The sequence below is a fragment of the Gambusia affinis genome, linkage group LG15 (assembly GCF_019740435.1).
Source record: "Gambusia affinis linkage group LG15, SWU_Gaff_1.0, whole genome shotgun sequence".
Taxonomy (NCBI): Eukaryota; Metazoa; Chordata; class Actinopteri; order Cyprinodontiformes; family Poeciliidae; genus Gambusia; species Gambusia affinis.
Window position 1 is genome coordinate 19,710,323 of NC_057882.1, and position 16,029 is coordinate 19,726,351.

Here is a 16,029-nt window from a genome sequence, read left to right on the forward strand (position 1 = left end):
TTTCAGTTTTCTACATGTTGGGTTTATTTCATATTCAAAAGAACTCATCGGAACCTTTCAATTCAAGTGTTTGTGTAATATAAAAAACAGACAGCCACAAACTCTTAACATATAGTTCTTTTCAATGCATCTAATACCAGCTTATTCAGCTCCAAGACATAAGGACCATATGATGGTCAGGTGCAGACGGCCACTCAACCATTACAGTACATGTGGTAATCTCTAGACACCGAGGCAAAGGAAGGTTACAGCAAAACAGCACAGAAAATGATGAGATTTTCTTTTCTTAAAAGAAATCACTCTTTTTACCATTATCATGTTAAAGTAGAAGTTTAAAAAGAGGGGCTTAATTTAGAAAAAACGAGGCAGGAGGTTTCCCACCTTCAGTAGCAAATTAAAAAGAAAAACAAAACAAAAACAACTCTATGGTCCTATTTCTGTTTGTACCAATAAAGTTTCAAAATAAAGTACAGTAAGCAGACCTGCCAACCAACAGAACTTCATGTTCCTGCACCTGAGGGCCAAGCACAAAGTCAGTGTCGCGGCTCGCCAACCTCTCCGGGTCGTGTTATAAAGCCGGCCGTCCATTCAGTTTGTCATGCATGAGGGCGATGGCTCCGCCCGTGAAGTCTCTGAGCACCTGCACCGTCTCCCGCTGCAGCTGGAGCGACTCGCGCACAAACTCCTGCTGCGTCTCCGCCAGCTGCTGCACCGACTCCGCCAGCAGCTCCAGGGAGCGCGACACCGTCTCCAGCAGCATGTTGGTGGCGTGCTGCTCCTGCAGGCTCAGGGTGGCGTTCTGCAGCAGGCTGTCCCTGGAGTTGTGCGCCGCCGCAGGGAGCGAGACCGCTGGCGACGGAGCCGGAGCCGGGGCCAGGGCCGGAGCACCGGAAGACATTGGCGGCTGGACGTGTTTATGGACGCCGTTGTTCACTTGGTGCACTTCGGCGGATTTTCCTGCCTGGTTGGAGGGAAGCACGTCTTCTCTCTGGTCGTCATCCGAATCTCCGAATGGGGTTTCGGTATCTTGATTGCAAAGGAAACAATAGAATGGGAGACGTTAGTCCTTTCATTAGCGGGAGATTATGAAAACGTATTTGAAGGTTGTCTAAATGTTTAAGAGAAGAGAGAAATCCTAATCACCTTCTGTTGGGGGAATCTCATACTGCATATCATAAGCTGGCTGCGATGAGTCCCCTAGAAGGTTTAAAGCAGCTGTCATGCATTTTAAAACAAGCAGCCGAAAATTCAATAACAAGTCTCATCTTCACACAGAAGTAAAGTCATAGACAACAGTTATAGAAGTCACTGTTGAAGGTTTTGTGCTGACAGCTTGCCTTAAAGAGGCAGTATTATGCATTCTCCAGACACATAGTGACACTTTACAGCACAATCAAGTACCTCTGCTAACTTCAGCTATTATAAAAATGCTACATCTCATACATGGCTTTAAAGAAATTTTACTTATCAATTTAATGCCAAGAAATTGGGCCTCTGTCTCCTTAAAAACTCCTGCTCTTTCTGAAACTCCGGCTTCAGGAAGTCATCGCAGCATCACTCCTCTACCTTCACTGAGAAGCAGCTCATATATTCAACTCAGCAGATGCCCAGCTTATTTGAGAATCCACAATAAACTATGGCTGAAATGATTAATCGTATTAACTGTATTGAAATAATCAACTAATTTTGTAATCAGATTAAAAAAAACAAAAAACAAAGCCATTTGCTGAAAGAACAACACACCCAGAGTAGTAAGTAAGCCAAAACTGTACAAAGGTATACATTTTGTATTTAAAATAAAAAAAGAGAAAAACTTTCTGTAAATTTACCCAGAACTCAAGTGGCGGTTTTAGCTTCAGTTGATAAAAATTTTGCAAATATATATATATATATATAAAAAAAAAAATCTATTCCTACTCCTTCTGCAATCCAACTATTAATCAGTTAATAGGAAAAATAATCAACAGATTAGCCCTAGACTGTAAAGCAATTATGTGTTGTTGATTTCTGGCAGTAAATTATCACTTTTTTTATTTAAAAGACAAATAAAATTACTTGTCAAATTGCATGTTTTAATATATTTGCAAAGTTGTATAAAAAAGGTGGTTAAATGAAAAATCTGCAAAATGTGTCAATTTTTTATTCGATTAGTCACTAGAATAATGACTTACTAAAATAATCACAAGTTAATGATATGGAGAACTGATCAGATTCCAAGTATCAAAATAACAAATATTGGTCACCATTAAACATAATAGAGACTTACAGAGATTAGAATCAAATATGCATAAATTAATCATATTTTAATTGTTGACTGCGCTCGTAACTTTAATGTGTTGATAAAAGTCTCAACTTCTTTCAAATGCTTTAATCGTTCTTTATATATATCATAGAAACGTTTTAAAAGTTTCCTGAAAACCTCAAATCACAAAGTATTTGTGGGTCTGCCAAACCCTTCAGCCGTGACTTGAACACTTTCTGATGAAGGTGACGTAAAAATGTTTGGACTTTTCTTTTGTTTTGTTTTTTTTCCTGCATAAACGTAATCTTTTCCAGCTGAACTCCTCAGGTCGTTCATACCGTAGGAAGTTGGTGGCGGCATGGACGACATGTCTCCCCCGCCGTTAGGAGAACTCTGCATTCCCATCATGTCCTCCTCTTCCATCTCCTCCTCTTCCTCAGGAACGTCGTCGTCGTCCCCCAGTGGACCGCACTCTCCGGTGCTCTGGTCGTCTTCGTCCATCTCCAGTATTTGAAGGACTATCTTTTCTGTCTGAGTGAGGTCTCGGGAGAGACGCGAGTTGAGTCCCCTGTTGGGCACGGTCCCCGACCTCATGGCCGCCACTTTGCGTTTGGTGTCGCACTTCAGGTCGGACCATTTCTTGATGACCTCTATGACCTCCCGTTGGCACTCCCCAATATCGTTGACGCGTGCCGTAATCTCTGCCCAGGTGCGCTTCTTTGAGTCGGTTGGTATTCCTCGGTTGAATTTGCCTTGGAAAAAAGAGAAACATTTTTTTTTAACAGATTCGCGTTAGCTTCAAAGCCATTTCAGAACCTAAAAACACACCTTAGTCACAAAATGGAGAACACAAATACACACGTACCCACAACAATCGAACGGTTCTTCCTCACTTCATCCAGCAGGACATGGACTTCACTGAAAGAAAAACGAGCTTTTCTCTTCTTGAAGCGGACAGCGCTGTCATGGTTGTAGTACACCGGAGAAGACATCCTGTCCACCCAGTCCTAATAACTCCAGCTGCTGCTTGGCCTCTTGGCGGCTACAGTCTGTTGGACAACCAAGGAGAAGAAAATGTCAGAAAAGTGCAACCACTTTGTGATTTATATGAAATTAGAAACCTTTAATGTGACATATTCTGAACAATTTACACTTAAAAAGAAACTATCAAATCTGTCTCTGGGTTTGAATGCATATGCTTCGACTCATTGTGACGATGAAACATTTTGATGCCTCTTGATCTTCAGCTTTCTAAGACACAGCTGAAAGTTTCTTACAAAAACTGACATCCACTTTGAATTGTTCATGATTTCAATCCCTGTTCCATCTGAACAAATCCCAGAGTACGATGCTGCAGTTGCTCTGCAAGCAAATGTCCAGACGTGTGGTTACATACAGTGTGAGAAATCCCCATACCTAAAAGCATCATTGTCATGTTATGAAAGACTGTGGTAACAGAAGTATGGAAAAGGAATAAGGCCAATAAAAGAAAATCAATTCTGACCTTAATCACCCGCCAGAAAGCTATTTCTCCTCCAGCACAACTCAAATCTCTGTCGCTGGTTGCTCCAAAATGTCGATCTTTTTTACAAATATTATGAGGTTAAAGTCTGCATTTTTTTATTATTATTATTCACTCTTATTGTCTTCCATACAAATCCATTTCCAATGTTGCGTTCCAGTTGCATTTCAAAGTCAGAAAAATCGATTGCAACACCATCTGAAGTTGGAAGACTTCCCCTGGGAAAGTGGGAGCAACTCCAACTACAGTAAGCCACAGTTACGAATTGTCAGTCCAGCTTCGTGTTTCAATATGGCCGCTCCTCGAATCCACAGTAGTAAGCTGTGATGGAAACATCTTTAGTTCAAGAGAAAAACACTTGTAAGAGTGCGTATTAAGTCAATGCTACGTGTAGCTTCTACAACTCTAAAATTAACAACTACAAGTTGTGCTTGTTTATGGAATGTCAACTTTAAAATGATGCTCGTAAGAGTTATTGCGAACAATGTATGGGCGTCGCCATGTCGAAATCCCGACTTTTTAAACGGGACGTCGCAACTTCGGGTGTGACGTCAAACCCAGCTCCGAGTTCTGACTTCCGAGGTAACCGGAACGCAGCATTAAAGGGGAAAGTTCTCCTTTGTATGCTTTTTGTAAACGACGCTCTTGACTAGTGTGAAAGGAGCAGTTTGTAGTCTTCGGATTCACTATAATGGTGGCGGGAGGGTAACTCAAAGGCGAACAAGCTAAAAAGGTGCTTCAACATGGCTTACACACCATAGTCGGGTTATAGAGCATTTCCACCCATAAGACAGACATGTTTTTTTCTCTAACAGGCTGCATGTTAAATTAAATGTGTATATAGAGACCATCATTTTTTTGTAAAATAGCATAGAAACGGCTTCGTAACTGGATGGAAGGAGCAGAAACGGTTGGTTGGTTTTCAGGGCAGCTTTATGGTGCAACCATTCTGCAGAGCTGATGGATTTTTATCACAGAGCTGCAGTAATATGTGGGTGCACAGCAACCAGCCGATGATTGCTTAAATGCTCAGTGAAAAAGCAAGCAGCTAACTAAATAAGCTCGCATGCATTAATGGACAGCACAAATAAACCACGGGGGTGTTGAACATTGTCGTTAGCTCAGAACAATAGACGGTGTGTTTAAACATGCGACATCCATCCAGACCTCATGTTGGTTTCAAAAAAACGTCTTTATTTTTCGTGATTAGAAGCGCTGAGAATTACTTAGCTTCTTTCAAAACAACAATACCTAGCAGGCGTTCATTTTCTGTTGCACAACAACCCACGAAGCTAGCTCCCTGCACTGTAGGCTAGCTACCTTACCTGACAGCAAATGATGTAGTTTCCGCATGCAACCACAGTTTACACGCCGTATTCTTATCGCAAGCATAACTAACTGAGCGATGGACTTACCTTCAAGATAAAGAAGGTACAATTTATTAAGAAATGTGAGGAAAAAACTTCCTTTTCTACCGGACAGGAAGTCAAGCTAGTTTGCATGACACTAACGTTGTATAAATTACTTCCGGTTAACATGAGAGGCTTCCAAAGTAAAGCTTTATGAAATTCTAACATAAACCCGACAATGTTATATAATTTACTGTGAATTTGATGATATATACCACACCCTGTTTTGTTATTGTTCCTAATTGTGGTTTTTGTCCAGTAAAATTATTTTATCCAGTGCTTTGGAGTGTTATATTTTGAAGGAGCGCTCAGAATTTAACTAAGCTTCCTCTTGTATGAATACTCGAGGGGATTTTCATTCAAAATCAGTAGTATATTGGAAGTTTGTCAATGCTGATAATTAAACTAAAATACAGAAAATAAAAGGGAAAAAAAAATACCTAGATGTGCTATTGGCAACTTTTGATTCGCCAATACCACCGCCCCAACAAAAAAAGCTGCAACATGCAAACAATAAAAAGCATGTCAAACCTCACTGAACTGAAGGGGATGGAAATATTCTTAGGATGCTATTGCTAAAATACAGAGCAAGCAACATCAATGCATCTCTCGCATAGGAGTTCAAATTAGGTGTAAATTGTGGTGACTGAAAGAAATATTTACCCAGATTCTGGTGTTAAATGTTTTTTTGTTCATTTTTATATAAACATCTAATAAAGACAACGTTTCAACTACCCAGCATATTATAAACATTATATAAAAGCGAACAGAGTTCGAATTCAATAATGCTTATTTTGAAATTTTATAATTCTCAGTGGCTGAACATGAGAATTCAATCTACAACACACTTATCCACCATAAAGAAAGGCAAGTTTTATTCCAAACATGGCACAGGCATTTATTTGACATCAGCACATTAAGTAACAGTTAAATGAGCGGGATTCTAACTATGGCAACAACCTTTTAGCATGCATTAGAGGCACATAATTGACTCACATAACTCCATGTGCTAAAAAACCTGGTGCACATTTTACCACAGTTGTAGTAATGCGTAAAGTGAGAGGAAGCAGAAAGTAAGTATGCCATTAGTGAGCTATCCCAACTGAACGGATGTTTAAAACCCTGCGTACCAAGGCATGCGATAATAGATCAGCTCACTTTAGGGCACAGGTGTCAAACTCCAGTCCTCGAGGGCCGCTGTCCTGCAGTTTTTAGATGTGCCACAGCTACAAAACACTGGAATGAAATGGCTTAATTACCTCCACCTTGTGTAGATCAGCTATCCAGAGTCTTGCTAATGACCTAATTATTCTATTCAGTTATGGTGCAGCAGAGGCACATATAAAAGTGGCAGGACAGCGGCCCTTGAGGACTGGAGTTTGACACCCCTGCTTAGGTTTGGGGTTATAATTTCAATACGGGCTGTGCAAAAAATTATAACATCGTATTTCACATTCAGAATGTGTTAGCTTTCACCAATTTCTTTTAACCCCTTACAGGTGCAGTTTGTAAATTCTGAAAAATGTTTACATATTTTTTAAAACCGTCACGATGGTGTGACAGTACATTATGAGAAAGATTGCTCTCCTCCCTGAGCTTCTATTGCTATCTGAAGTAAAAAAAAACAAAACAAAAAAACAGTCAGAGCCAGGAGGAGTGTCTTAGAACTGCCAATCAGCATCGCATATTTGCTGCTGGCAGAGAAACAACTTCCCGTTACAGGAAAACTGTTTAAACGGCATCGTTGGTGGCCATACTAGCTAACATAAGCATTCACAACAGCATGTTGCAGCATAATGGAGAACGTGGTACAGGGAGGAGTGTCTGATGGCGCTAAAAGCCTCTTCCTGGCTCTGATTGGTTGTTTTTAGATTGCACTGGGAACAGACAGAGGAGCTTGATTTTTTTTTTTTCCACAGATTGTCTCATTCCTTACTGTCATAACAGGACAGTTTCAACAAATATTTACCATAAAAAGTTGAACTGTTGGACTAAAAAAGTCAATGGGTTAATGACAGCATTGTCTTCATAGTTGAGGGTTTTTAAGGTAAGTTTGGCATATATTAAAAGATTTTAATTTCAACATCTCACTGTTGTCTAACTACAAATTGGTGGTTACTGCACTTAAAGCCAGTTTTGCAAATGCAGGGTTCTAAGAAATCTGACTTTACACAAAAACCAGTTTTCTTACAGACCTGCATGCTGTACACATGACCTCAGTAGTGGAAGTTGTTAGTTACTGTGTTAAGGGTGAGGTTCTATAGAGCCTTTTTAGGAACTTGCCAAGTCAAGGTTGCAGTATTCATTCAACCACTGAAGGAATACCCTCCTACACCAAACAGGTCCAACAACACAAAGCAAAGCCGTAGCGGTAGACACAGGATTGTCACTCAGGCTGATACACGCCCAGAGAGCTCAAAGAAGAATCCAAACAGGTGAAACTCCTGGAAATAAGCGGGTGAAGCTGTCACTTCACCTTGCTCACTTATTTTCATCAACACAGCACCAGAGACGTGATAAAACGCTTTTATGGATATAAAAAAGGAAATTTGATTGAAAGAAAAAAAAAGTGCACAATTGTCTTGCAAAATGTCAATTTTTCAAAGCATGATTACCAACCCTCCACCTCACATCTGACCGTCTCAGAACAACGCATTGCAGGTATGGAGACCATTCTGCTCCCAGGTTTGATCTACATGTGTTACTCAGAGAAAAAAAACTGCATGCTTGTGCTCCTAACTTCTGAAGAACACAGGAAGCTGTGGGGACGTCTATATAAAATACTTTTGGATTGCTTAGATAAAGAGCGGAGTCATTTTGGAAAACCAGCTGGGGAGGAAGAAGGCGGCATCACCAGGACTCAGGAGTACATGGTCAACTGAAGCCACTGCAATGACAACAACCAACACGTAATGAAATCACTGAACTGCAAAACTTGGATCCACTGATATTTTTGATTCCATTACCTCTTGAACATTCACTTTAATGGTCCCGTTTCTGTCTTTGTCCAGGGTTTGGAAGGCCCCTGAAGCAGATTAAATAAAGCTTCAACATGACGACTTGTTGCCCCGATAAAGCCACTAAACACTCAGACGATCGGCTCAGATCTACTTACGACACATCGCATCCAGCCTCACGAGGCAGCCGATGTAGTTGTCAAAGTCCATGTTGCCGCTTTCGTCGCTATACCTACGGATGATCATCTGGAACAGTTGTTCGTTGAGGGGGAACCCTGCAAGAGACACAGATTAGACCAGTCTGTTACCATGGAGCTACAGCAACACGACAAAAGCATGGGAATCTCACATAAAGCCTCTGCTGTTCATTTGTTTTATATATTTTATGCATCAGTGTTGGTGAGCAGCACTGCATGATCGACAGTGCTGACACCCTCCTCCTTGCTCTGATTGGTTGTTTCTAGTTAGAGCTGGGAGATTGTCTCTTACGATACACTTTTGGAGACATCTGCAGAGTGAAGCGTTTGTTCAAATTTCTTTGAAACATGAGTACAGCAACATAAAATCAACTTGGCATATTCTCTACTGGATTTTGGTCTAGATTTTGACTAGGCCATTCTAAAATGAAAATCCTTACATGCAAGGCCTTCCATTACTGTATGCATAAGATTGTCTGGAAGCTGAACCTTCATAGTCAAATCTTTTGAGCCTCTAACCGGTTTTGTTCTGGGGGTTCTCTAGTCAAAGTTTGGACTCAACTCTAGAGTTGTGGTCTGTCCTTAAACAGATCATTCATTCTCAAAAGACAGATTGTTGCTTTAATCAACTGCAACTGGTTGTTGCCACCCAGAGTGGAACAACCAGTTCTACACAGAGCCAGGTTGCTTTGAATTGTTATTCCCCCGAATAAGCAAAATTAAAAATAATTAAAAAAAGATTTTCATTTTGCATTCATGAAAGTTATTTTTAAGTCTAAAAATTGTTACACATTTTTGCCTCAAGAAGGGACAAAAAACAAAACAAAAAAATCCCAAGACAGAGGAAAGCAATGAGGTGTATGCATGTTTTCATGTCGCTGTACTGTACGATAAAGGAAGGAGAATCCTCACCTGCAGCTTTGAACGCATTCGGCAGCTCATCTGCACCAATGACACCCGAATGGTCTGCGTCATACTGCTTGTACACGCCCTAAACAGAAACAATGCAAATATTTAGAGCAGTTATGCCAGCTAGGTTAGTTGGCTCAACCTAGAAAGAGTAGAACCATCACAAGATGTCTCAGAACCAAAACAGTAATTAGACGCAATTGCTTTAATCCAGACATATCTAGGAAATGCAGCTGTCTGTTCTGGTAGCTGGAATCATCTCAGATCTGTATTCAAAACAAATTTAAATTAACGGGGATTTTGGCACGCCGTTCATTCAAATCAGATGACAGAGTGCATCTGTGCTGCATTCGTTTGTGTCCAACAAGCTGTGCTGCACTGACCTGCCATTTCTTTATGTTGTTCCACAGGTGTTTGAATTCATGGAAGCCAAGTTTCCCGGTGCTGTCTGACTGAAACCATGTTAAGGAAATCAAGCAGAAAGTCCAAAAGTTTTCCAGCTTCAACGTTACTTCCTACCTTAAGACTTCTTATTCGTCCAAGTTGTATTTATAGAAAAAAAAAAAAAAAAAAAAAAAAAAACTACATCCATTAATATTTACAGATGACACGTGACAGAAAGGATACGTCCATGACAGCCACCATGCTCCTGCAGGATTCGATGCTGAAGCCATCAGTCTTCAGGTCTCCATCTGAAACAAGAGTCAATGATCGTTGGACAAAAATCTTTTAAGGGACAAATTGTTTAGCGCACAAATGAACTGTTCAGACCATCGTTACAACAGGGGTCTGAAGAGCTAATGTGAACAAGAGTAGAGTTTGTGGGCGACTGTGGCTCTATGGTAGAGTAGTTGTCTTGCAATTGGAAGGTTGTAGGTTCGATTCCAGCTTCCTCCTGCCACATGTCGATGTGCCTCTGGGCAAGGCACTTAACCCTAAAGTGCCTACCGATCTGCGTATCGGTGTATGAATGGGTGAATGTGACTCTAGTGTAAAGTGCTTTGAGTGGTCAAAATGACTGGAAAAGTGCTATATAAGTTCAGTCCATTTACCATTTAAGAGTAAATGAGAGAGATGAGAGCTTTGCATGCAACAAATGGAGGCAGCGCTTACGCTTTGAGATGATCCGGTTCAGGATGTTCATCAGCTCATTTGGGCTCACCTCCATGTCCTGTGAGAAACAAAAGGAGACAGTGTTGTCAAGGTGCAACAAAGAAAAAGAAAATAAAATGAGAAAGAAAGATGAAACACCCACGTCTCCAGCGAGCTGCTGGAAGACTTTGCGGAACTGTTTCTCCTCATCGTTTTCATGTTTCTCTGCATAAACGGCTGGCTGGCGTGGAGGAGGCTGTGGGACGGAGACAGGTTAGAAATGCACCAATCGGGCAGCCAGAAATTGACTCCCTTGATTGGCTCTGATCAGTGACCAGCAGGTCAAATACATTAATTATTTTCTTCACTTTGTGAGCTAAAACTCACAATTTTTATTTATAAATATTGTGTTCTTTGAGTAAAAAAAATAAATAAATAAATCAGGCAAAGGTTTTGCACATCTAGATGCATAAACCTCTTTATCTTTATTTAAAAAAAAAAAAAACCTACAACACATTATTTTCCTTTTATACATTAAAGTCCTTAAGAATGAGAAAACACATGGAAATTGTTAGGTGCATCTCTAGCAGATATAGATGACTCACTTACAGGATTTGAGGGCGCAAACTGCTCAGGGTCAATGTTGCTGCAAAAAGACCAGAGATGAAGATGACCATTAACACCGCAAACAGCGCTTAGATTTACATCACGCTTATGAATCGTTCAGATTCTCACCTGACAACGTCAACGATGCCACCGACAACTTTTTTGAGAAAGAACATCTTCTGTCAACAACAAAAAAAAGCATAGCAGAACATAAACTTAAGGCCTCGGTTGGGTTTGAAAATAAAGGAGTGAGTGAAGTAATCAATACAAGATTTCTGACTTCATAAGTGCCAATGATCGATTAAGTAAAGCCCCCAGACAAACCACATTAAATCAACTCTTGTGCTTGTTTGAACATTTTTGCTTTACAGAATGCCAACCGAACAGTAATCGGTTTGGGCTTGTCAGTCCCAACAGTTGGTCTTGTTAGTCACAACTAGAATTTCCGCTGCAATTAACCACAGACACGCCCCACAGCCCCCTTCAAACGCTTCCTGTTATGGAAGCAAAAACTACATGGGATGCACACAGACGGGGCAAAAATGCAACTAAACAAGCCACTTAAACACAAGTCAAATATGTACACGGTGTTACGTTTTGTTTGGGCTAAAAGTTAGGCATTGCCGTACTAGTCGGCGCTTTTTAGCTAGCCAACTATAGCCTTCAAGGAGGTTTACGTAACCGTCTAAACTTAAGGGAAAAAAGCTGCAAATGAGAAACTAAGTTTAAGACACAGTGTTCCGACGCAAAGCAGCTAATTAAGTTTAGCTTCAGCTAACGCACCAACTCCGACGTCTAATTAAGGAAAACTGGCCAAACAGGAGTTAACAGCAGTGACCCTGATACCATCCTGTTTTTAAGAGGTAGTTACCGTGTGGATGGAGAGGTTTACAAACTTGTCCTGTGTCCGAGCCTTTGCGTGACTTCCAAAAATGTCAGTAAGAACCAGGAACCGTGAACACGCCTTAACTGACGCAGCAGGGATAAAAATAAGGGAGGCGACAGGAAACGTTCAAAGCAACTTCCGCTTTCCTTCTTACAAAATAAAATGCAGCAGATAGGGAATAACCATTACTCTTTTTATTTGCCGGAACGTCTTAATATATTAGATTGGATTGAATATAATTATTTCTGATCATTTTTGATAATCATAACCAGCACTTTAATATTTTACTTAATGTTTATATTAAATAAATAAATAAATAAATAAATAAATAAATAAATAAATAAATAAATAAATAAATAAATAAATAAAACGTGTTTCTTAGCAAATAAAGGTTTTACACATTGCCACAAAAAACTAACTGAAAATTATTTCCATGAACTTGTCATCGTTACTTTTGCATCAATTAATGCATGAAGTAATGTATGTCCTAGAACTGTCACTAATGTTGGCAGCATTTTTAGTTACATTACACTCATTATAAATCTATGTACTCTTTTATTTATGTAATTATTATCTATCTATTTTATTTTATTTTATTTTATTTTATTTTATTTTATTTTATTTTATTTTATTTTATTTTATTTTATTTTTACGCATCAGGTTTCTTAAACTGGTTTCTTAAACAGCTCACATCCAAATGTGAGCTGGTATGACAACAAAAATCCTTGAATCCATGGGTCCTTAAACATTGTACAAGTTTCTTCAAAATTTTGTTGTAGATTCTGATGACTGTGAACAGGAATATTCTCGTGTGGCAGAGTGTATTGCTACACATCTGCAGAAGCCTCTAACTGAGGACACCCTATTGTTGTATCACAGTCTGAAGAACAGGGATGCTCTTTAACTTTCTTGATTCTATGAATCCAGCTTGTTTAATAACATTCTTGCATCAGAAGACAAGGTTGGATTCCCCCCTTCTTTCTCTCCACTATTCCTGCTTTGGATTCGCAGCACCACTTTTTCAACGCATCTGGGGTTTATGGGTGCAGTTAAGGTATAATTTGAGCTTTTGTGATGTTAACCAGCTGCTCCCAGTTGTAAACCACCTGGTTGCCCTGTTTATGTATCATAACAAAAGCCCAAAAATGGAAAAAGTATCAACAAAAATCCTTCCAGCTGCACAGCATTCAAAACCAGAGAACACTGATCCAGCATAGTGCTTAGTGCTGCCTCTGAACTTTTGCTGCAGTTCACACGTGAACTTTGTTTGCGCTTGTAGGTGCTGAATTCAGCCGTTAGATGGAGCCAGAGAGCACCTGACAGGGTTAAGTTATAGGGGAAGGAGACGTTCATCATCTGTATCCGCTATGGAAATATTTTGTGCAGTATGAATGCGGATGTGCCCTTACATTAACACACGTCTGAAAACATGAGCATTTAGATATTTCAAATATTCTTATTCCTTATTACTATTTGGATGCTGGATTGTAAAATTATAATTCAAAAGAAACAAACTGCATGTACTGTATACTTTGCATTACTTTTTTTGGCAAATAAGGCAATCTTCCAATTGTACCAGAATTGGGAGTTTGTTAGTCTTGAGCAGTGGCATCACTTTCATCTCACGTTTTGAATCCTATCTCCAATAAACCTAACAAAAAAACAACAACAAAAAACAAATTAAAAAACAAAACAAAAAGAATTCAGCAGTATTTATTAGTCTGCTGCGTTTATCTAGATAAATGTTCTGCCTTTCAGATTCACTAAAAGTCAAACCTCTTGTGCTTTGAACAAGAACAGCTCTGTGTTTTTTTAAACATATATACATCCCCTCTTGACTCCTCTCACTCGATGATGTGATGGTTGCACCCTCGTCTCCCCTCTCTTGTTAAAACACCTCAAACTCCCCACAGAAACATGGCTGTCAGACAATGTTTTGCATATAAAATGATGATTGTTACGGCTGGGATTTTCTTCCTCAATTCATCCCAAATCTCACTTTTGCTTTTGCGGCACAACACAACCTCAGATATGAGTGTGCATGTCTGTTGCAATTGCAGTCTGCTTTTACAAAACAATGCACATGAGCAAATCCTCCAAACTGTGACACATCCAGAATGGTTGTGCTAAAAAATAATATAAAAAAAAACATACAGCGTGCGACATGACGTCGAGCTGAAAGACATGATAATAGCTGACATGGAGAGAACAGTGATACGTTTCCCTCAGATCCCACTCCAGCTAAAATTACTCCATCCATGAAATAGAGGTATCCATGGTTACTTCAGGAGCCATGTTAAAGGGTGCCTCGGTGCATCTCTATTCTCCAGCACTTTCCACTTCTTCTCTCATTCATCACTCGAGAGAAATCGCAGAGCCACCTGAAGGTTTCCGACAGCCACAATTTGGCTTTTGCAAATGAGATCTGCAGAGAATAATCTCAGCGATGTTGATGAAGATGGAGCGGCTATTAGAGAGCTGTGAATTATGAATGCAAAGGACATTATATCTGCAGTCACCTGGCCGGCTGTGAGACAGCAGAGCCGTGTGGTTCGCTCCAGCAACTGGGGGGTGGGGGGCATATTGTATGGGAGCATCACCAACCACCAACATGACATATTTGCAGTCTTCAGAACAACCTGTTACCTTGACAACGCAATTTTATCATTCAAGCCCACTGCTACCTTCTCTCACAGCAGGAATCAAATGTGCCTTAAACGTATACTGATGCAGGTTTCGTTTTTCTGTTTTACTCCTCGTTTCAAGGGAGGACAGAGGACAAATCCTGACCCAATGTTGCAAAGTCAGAGTTCTGTAATTATTATAAAAAAAATAAATTTGTCCTTTAAAAGACTTCCGTTGTGTGTGTGTGTGTGTGTGTGTGTGTGTGTGTGTTTTCTTTATTTTCCGTGGGAGGAAACTCATGAAACATTGAATCAGATAAGATTTTTGTCAGATTCTGAAAGGTAAGCTAGATACTGAAGCTGATATTTCACTAAACCCCTAAAACGTGAGCAGCAAGGAGAATATTCATTTTTTTTAAAAACAACTGAAAAAGCTTTTATAATGTTTGATATTATAAGACATTATAATATCCAATTTCAAATACAAAGCAGCATAATATTGTGAAGTGGAAAGAAAATTGTGCATAGTTTCAGAAAGGTTTTTTTGTTTTGTTTTTTTAAAGAAATTGTAGTGTGCATTTGTATTCACTTCTTTCTGATACACATCACAATCAGCTGCCTTCACAAGAGAAAAACTAGAAATACATTTCATCTAAATGCACTGCAGTCTTAGATTCAAACTTGAATATTTATTCCCCACCAACCAGTCTCTCCCCCCCCCCCCAAAAAAAAAAACAATAATAAAAAAAAAAGTCATGGATCTGTTGTGAGGGACTATACAGTAAACTTGTTTGGTAAAGTGTCTTATTTTTCTCAGTCAGGTGATTAGTCTGTCTAGTTTAGTATAGTATAACTGTATATAACTATGATTAGTGCTGTTACACAAAAAATGTTAGTTGCTAAATTTTTTAATCATCATAAATTAAATTACAAACAACTGTTTACTTACCTCCTTAACTCCTTTATGAAGATTTGTGTGTGTGTGTGTGTGTGTGTGTGTGTGTGGGGGGGGGGGGGTGGAGGGGGGGGTGCAGTAATCTGAGGTTACTTTTAATTAATATTACCTAACATTATAAACATCAACATCAATGGGAATGGAGAGAGAAATTAGCCACCTGGCTATAATCTTATGTTTTTGCATGTTTCTTTTTTCAAAATAATAATAAAAAAAAGGACAAAGAAAGACCTTGAAACAATTAACAGCAACAAAACAATTTTAACGGCAGTTTCTGTCATCTACTGGCATGGAGTGCGGAATGGGACGTGAGATAAAAAAAGGGGGGGGAAACTATTTTATATACTTTAATATTAGCTGATCTGTAGTCTCAGGCCTCGAGTTTTAACCCGTTAATCTATAAATTAAATAACATGAACAAACTCTGGTGGGGTTGGCTTTAAAACACTTAGGATTATTAAATTGCAAAGTAGCAAACAGTTCAACAGGTGCTGCCATTGACTAAACAACAGTCATCTCAGGTTTGCTGCTGTTTCCGATTACTTTTTCATCCAGTTATATGAAAACACCAGTTTATATTTGCAATTTAATTATTAATCTTAATAGCTGGCATGCGGCTGCACAGTGGCG

General features: G+C 39.5%; 2 protein-coding genes across 6 annotated transcripts; both read right to left on the reverse strand.

Moving 5' to 3' along the window:
* zgc:153990 (uncharacterized protein LOC768125 homolog) lies at window positions 1–5,340 on the reverse strand. Of its 4 annotated transcripts, none has more exons than XM_044140421.1 (5): window positions 5,180–5,340; window positions 3,108–3,291; window positions 2,581–2,994; window positions 1,144–1,197; window positions 1–1,026 (listed from the first exon to the last, which is right to left on the reverse strand). In XM_044140421.1, the coding sequence occupies exons 2-5, from the start codon at window positions 3,232–3,234 to the stop codon at window positions 569–571; spliced, it is 1,053 nt and encodes a 350-aa protein (XP_043996356.1). In that variant the 5' UTR covers window positions 3,235–3,291; window positions 5,180–5,340; the 3' UTR covers window positions 1–568. The 4 variants fall into 4 exon arrangements, with proteins under 4 accessions (XP_043996356.1, XP_043996357.1, XP_043996358.1 ...); XM_044140422.1 differs by having other exon boundaries at window positions 5,090–5,277; XM_044140423.1 differs by lacking the exon at window positions 5,180–5,340 and adding an exon at window positions 3,747–3,770.
* Window positions 5,341–6,026: 686 nt separating this feature from the next.
* On the reverse strand, window positions 6,027–11,990 carry capns1a (calpain, small subunit 1 a). 2 transcript variants are annotated; one of them, XM_044140426.1, is made up of 11 exons: window positions 11,806–11,990; window positions 11,064–11,113; window positions 10,938–10,974; window positions 10,492–10,584; window positions 10,350–10,407; window positions 9,864–9,928; window positions 9,620–9,688; window positions 9,240–9,318; window positions 8,289–8,405; window positions 8,140–8,198; window positions 6,027–8,060 (listed from the first exon to the last, which is right to left on the reverse strand). In XM_044140426.1, the coding sequence occupies exons 2-11, from the start codon at window positions 11,108–11,110 to the stop codon at window positions 8,034–8,036; spliced, it is 651 nt and encodes a 216-aa protein (XP_043996361.1). In that variant the 5' UTR covers window positions 11,111–11,113; window positions 11,806–11,990; the 3' UTR covers window positions 6,027–8,033. The 2 variants fall into 2 exon arrangements, with proteins under 2 accessions (XP_043996361.1, XP_043996360.1); XM_044140425.1 differs by having other exon boundaries at window positions 11,064–11,110; window positions 11,806–11,934.
* Window positions 11,991–16,029: the final 4,039 nt, after the last annotated feature.

Bases quoted from the DNA above. Each gene is read 5' to 3' on its own strand.
- capns1a (XM_044140426.1), bottom strand. From the start codon at position 11,110: ATGTTCTTTCTCAAAAAAGTTGTCGGTGGCATCGTTGACGTTGTCAG. The intron at 10,585-10,937 runs GTAAGTGAGTCA...TCCGTCCCACAG, and splicing joins AGTTTGCGCCCTCAAATCCT to CCTCCTCCACGCCAGCCAGC. The intron at 9,319-9,619 runs GTCAGTGCAGCA...GTTTCTGTTTAG, and splicing joins ACAACATAAAGAAATGGCAG to GGCGTGTACAAGCAGTATGA.
- zgc:153990 (XM_044140421.1), bottom strand. From the start codon at position 3,234: ATGTCTTCTCCGGTGTACTACAACCATGACAGCGCTGTCCGCTTCAAG. The intron at 2,995-3,107 runs GTACGTGTGTAT...CTTTTTTCCAAG, and splicing joins GAACCGTTCGATTGTTGTGG to GCAAATTCAACCGAGGAATA. The intron at 1,027-1,143 runs GTGATTAGGATT...TTTGCAATCAAG, and splicing joins TGAGATTCCCCCAACAGAAG to ATACCGAAACCCCATTCGGA.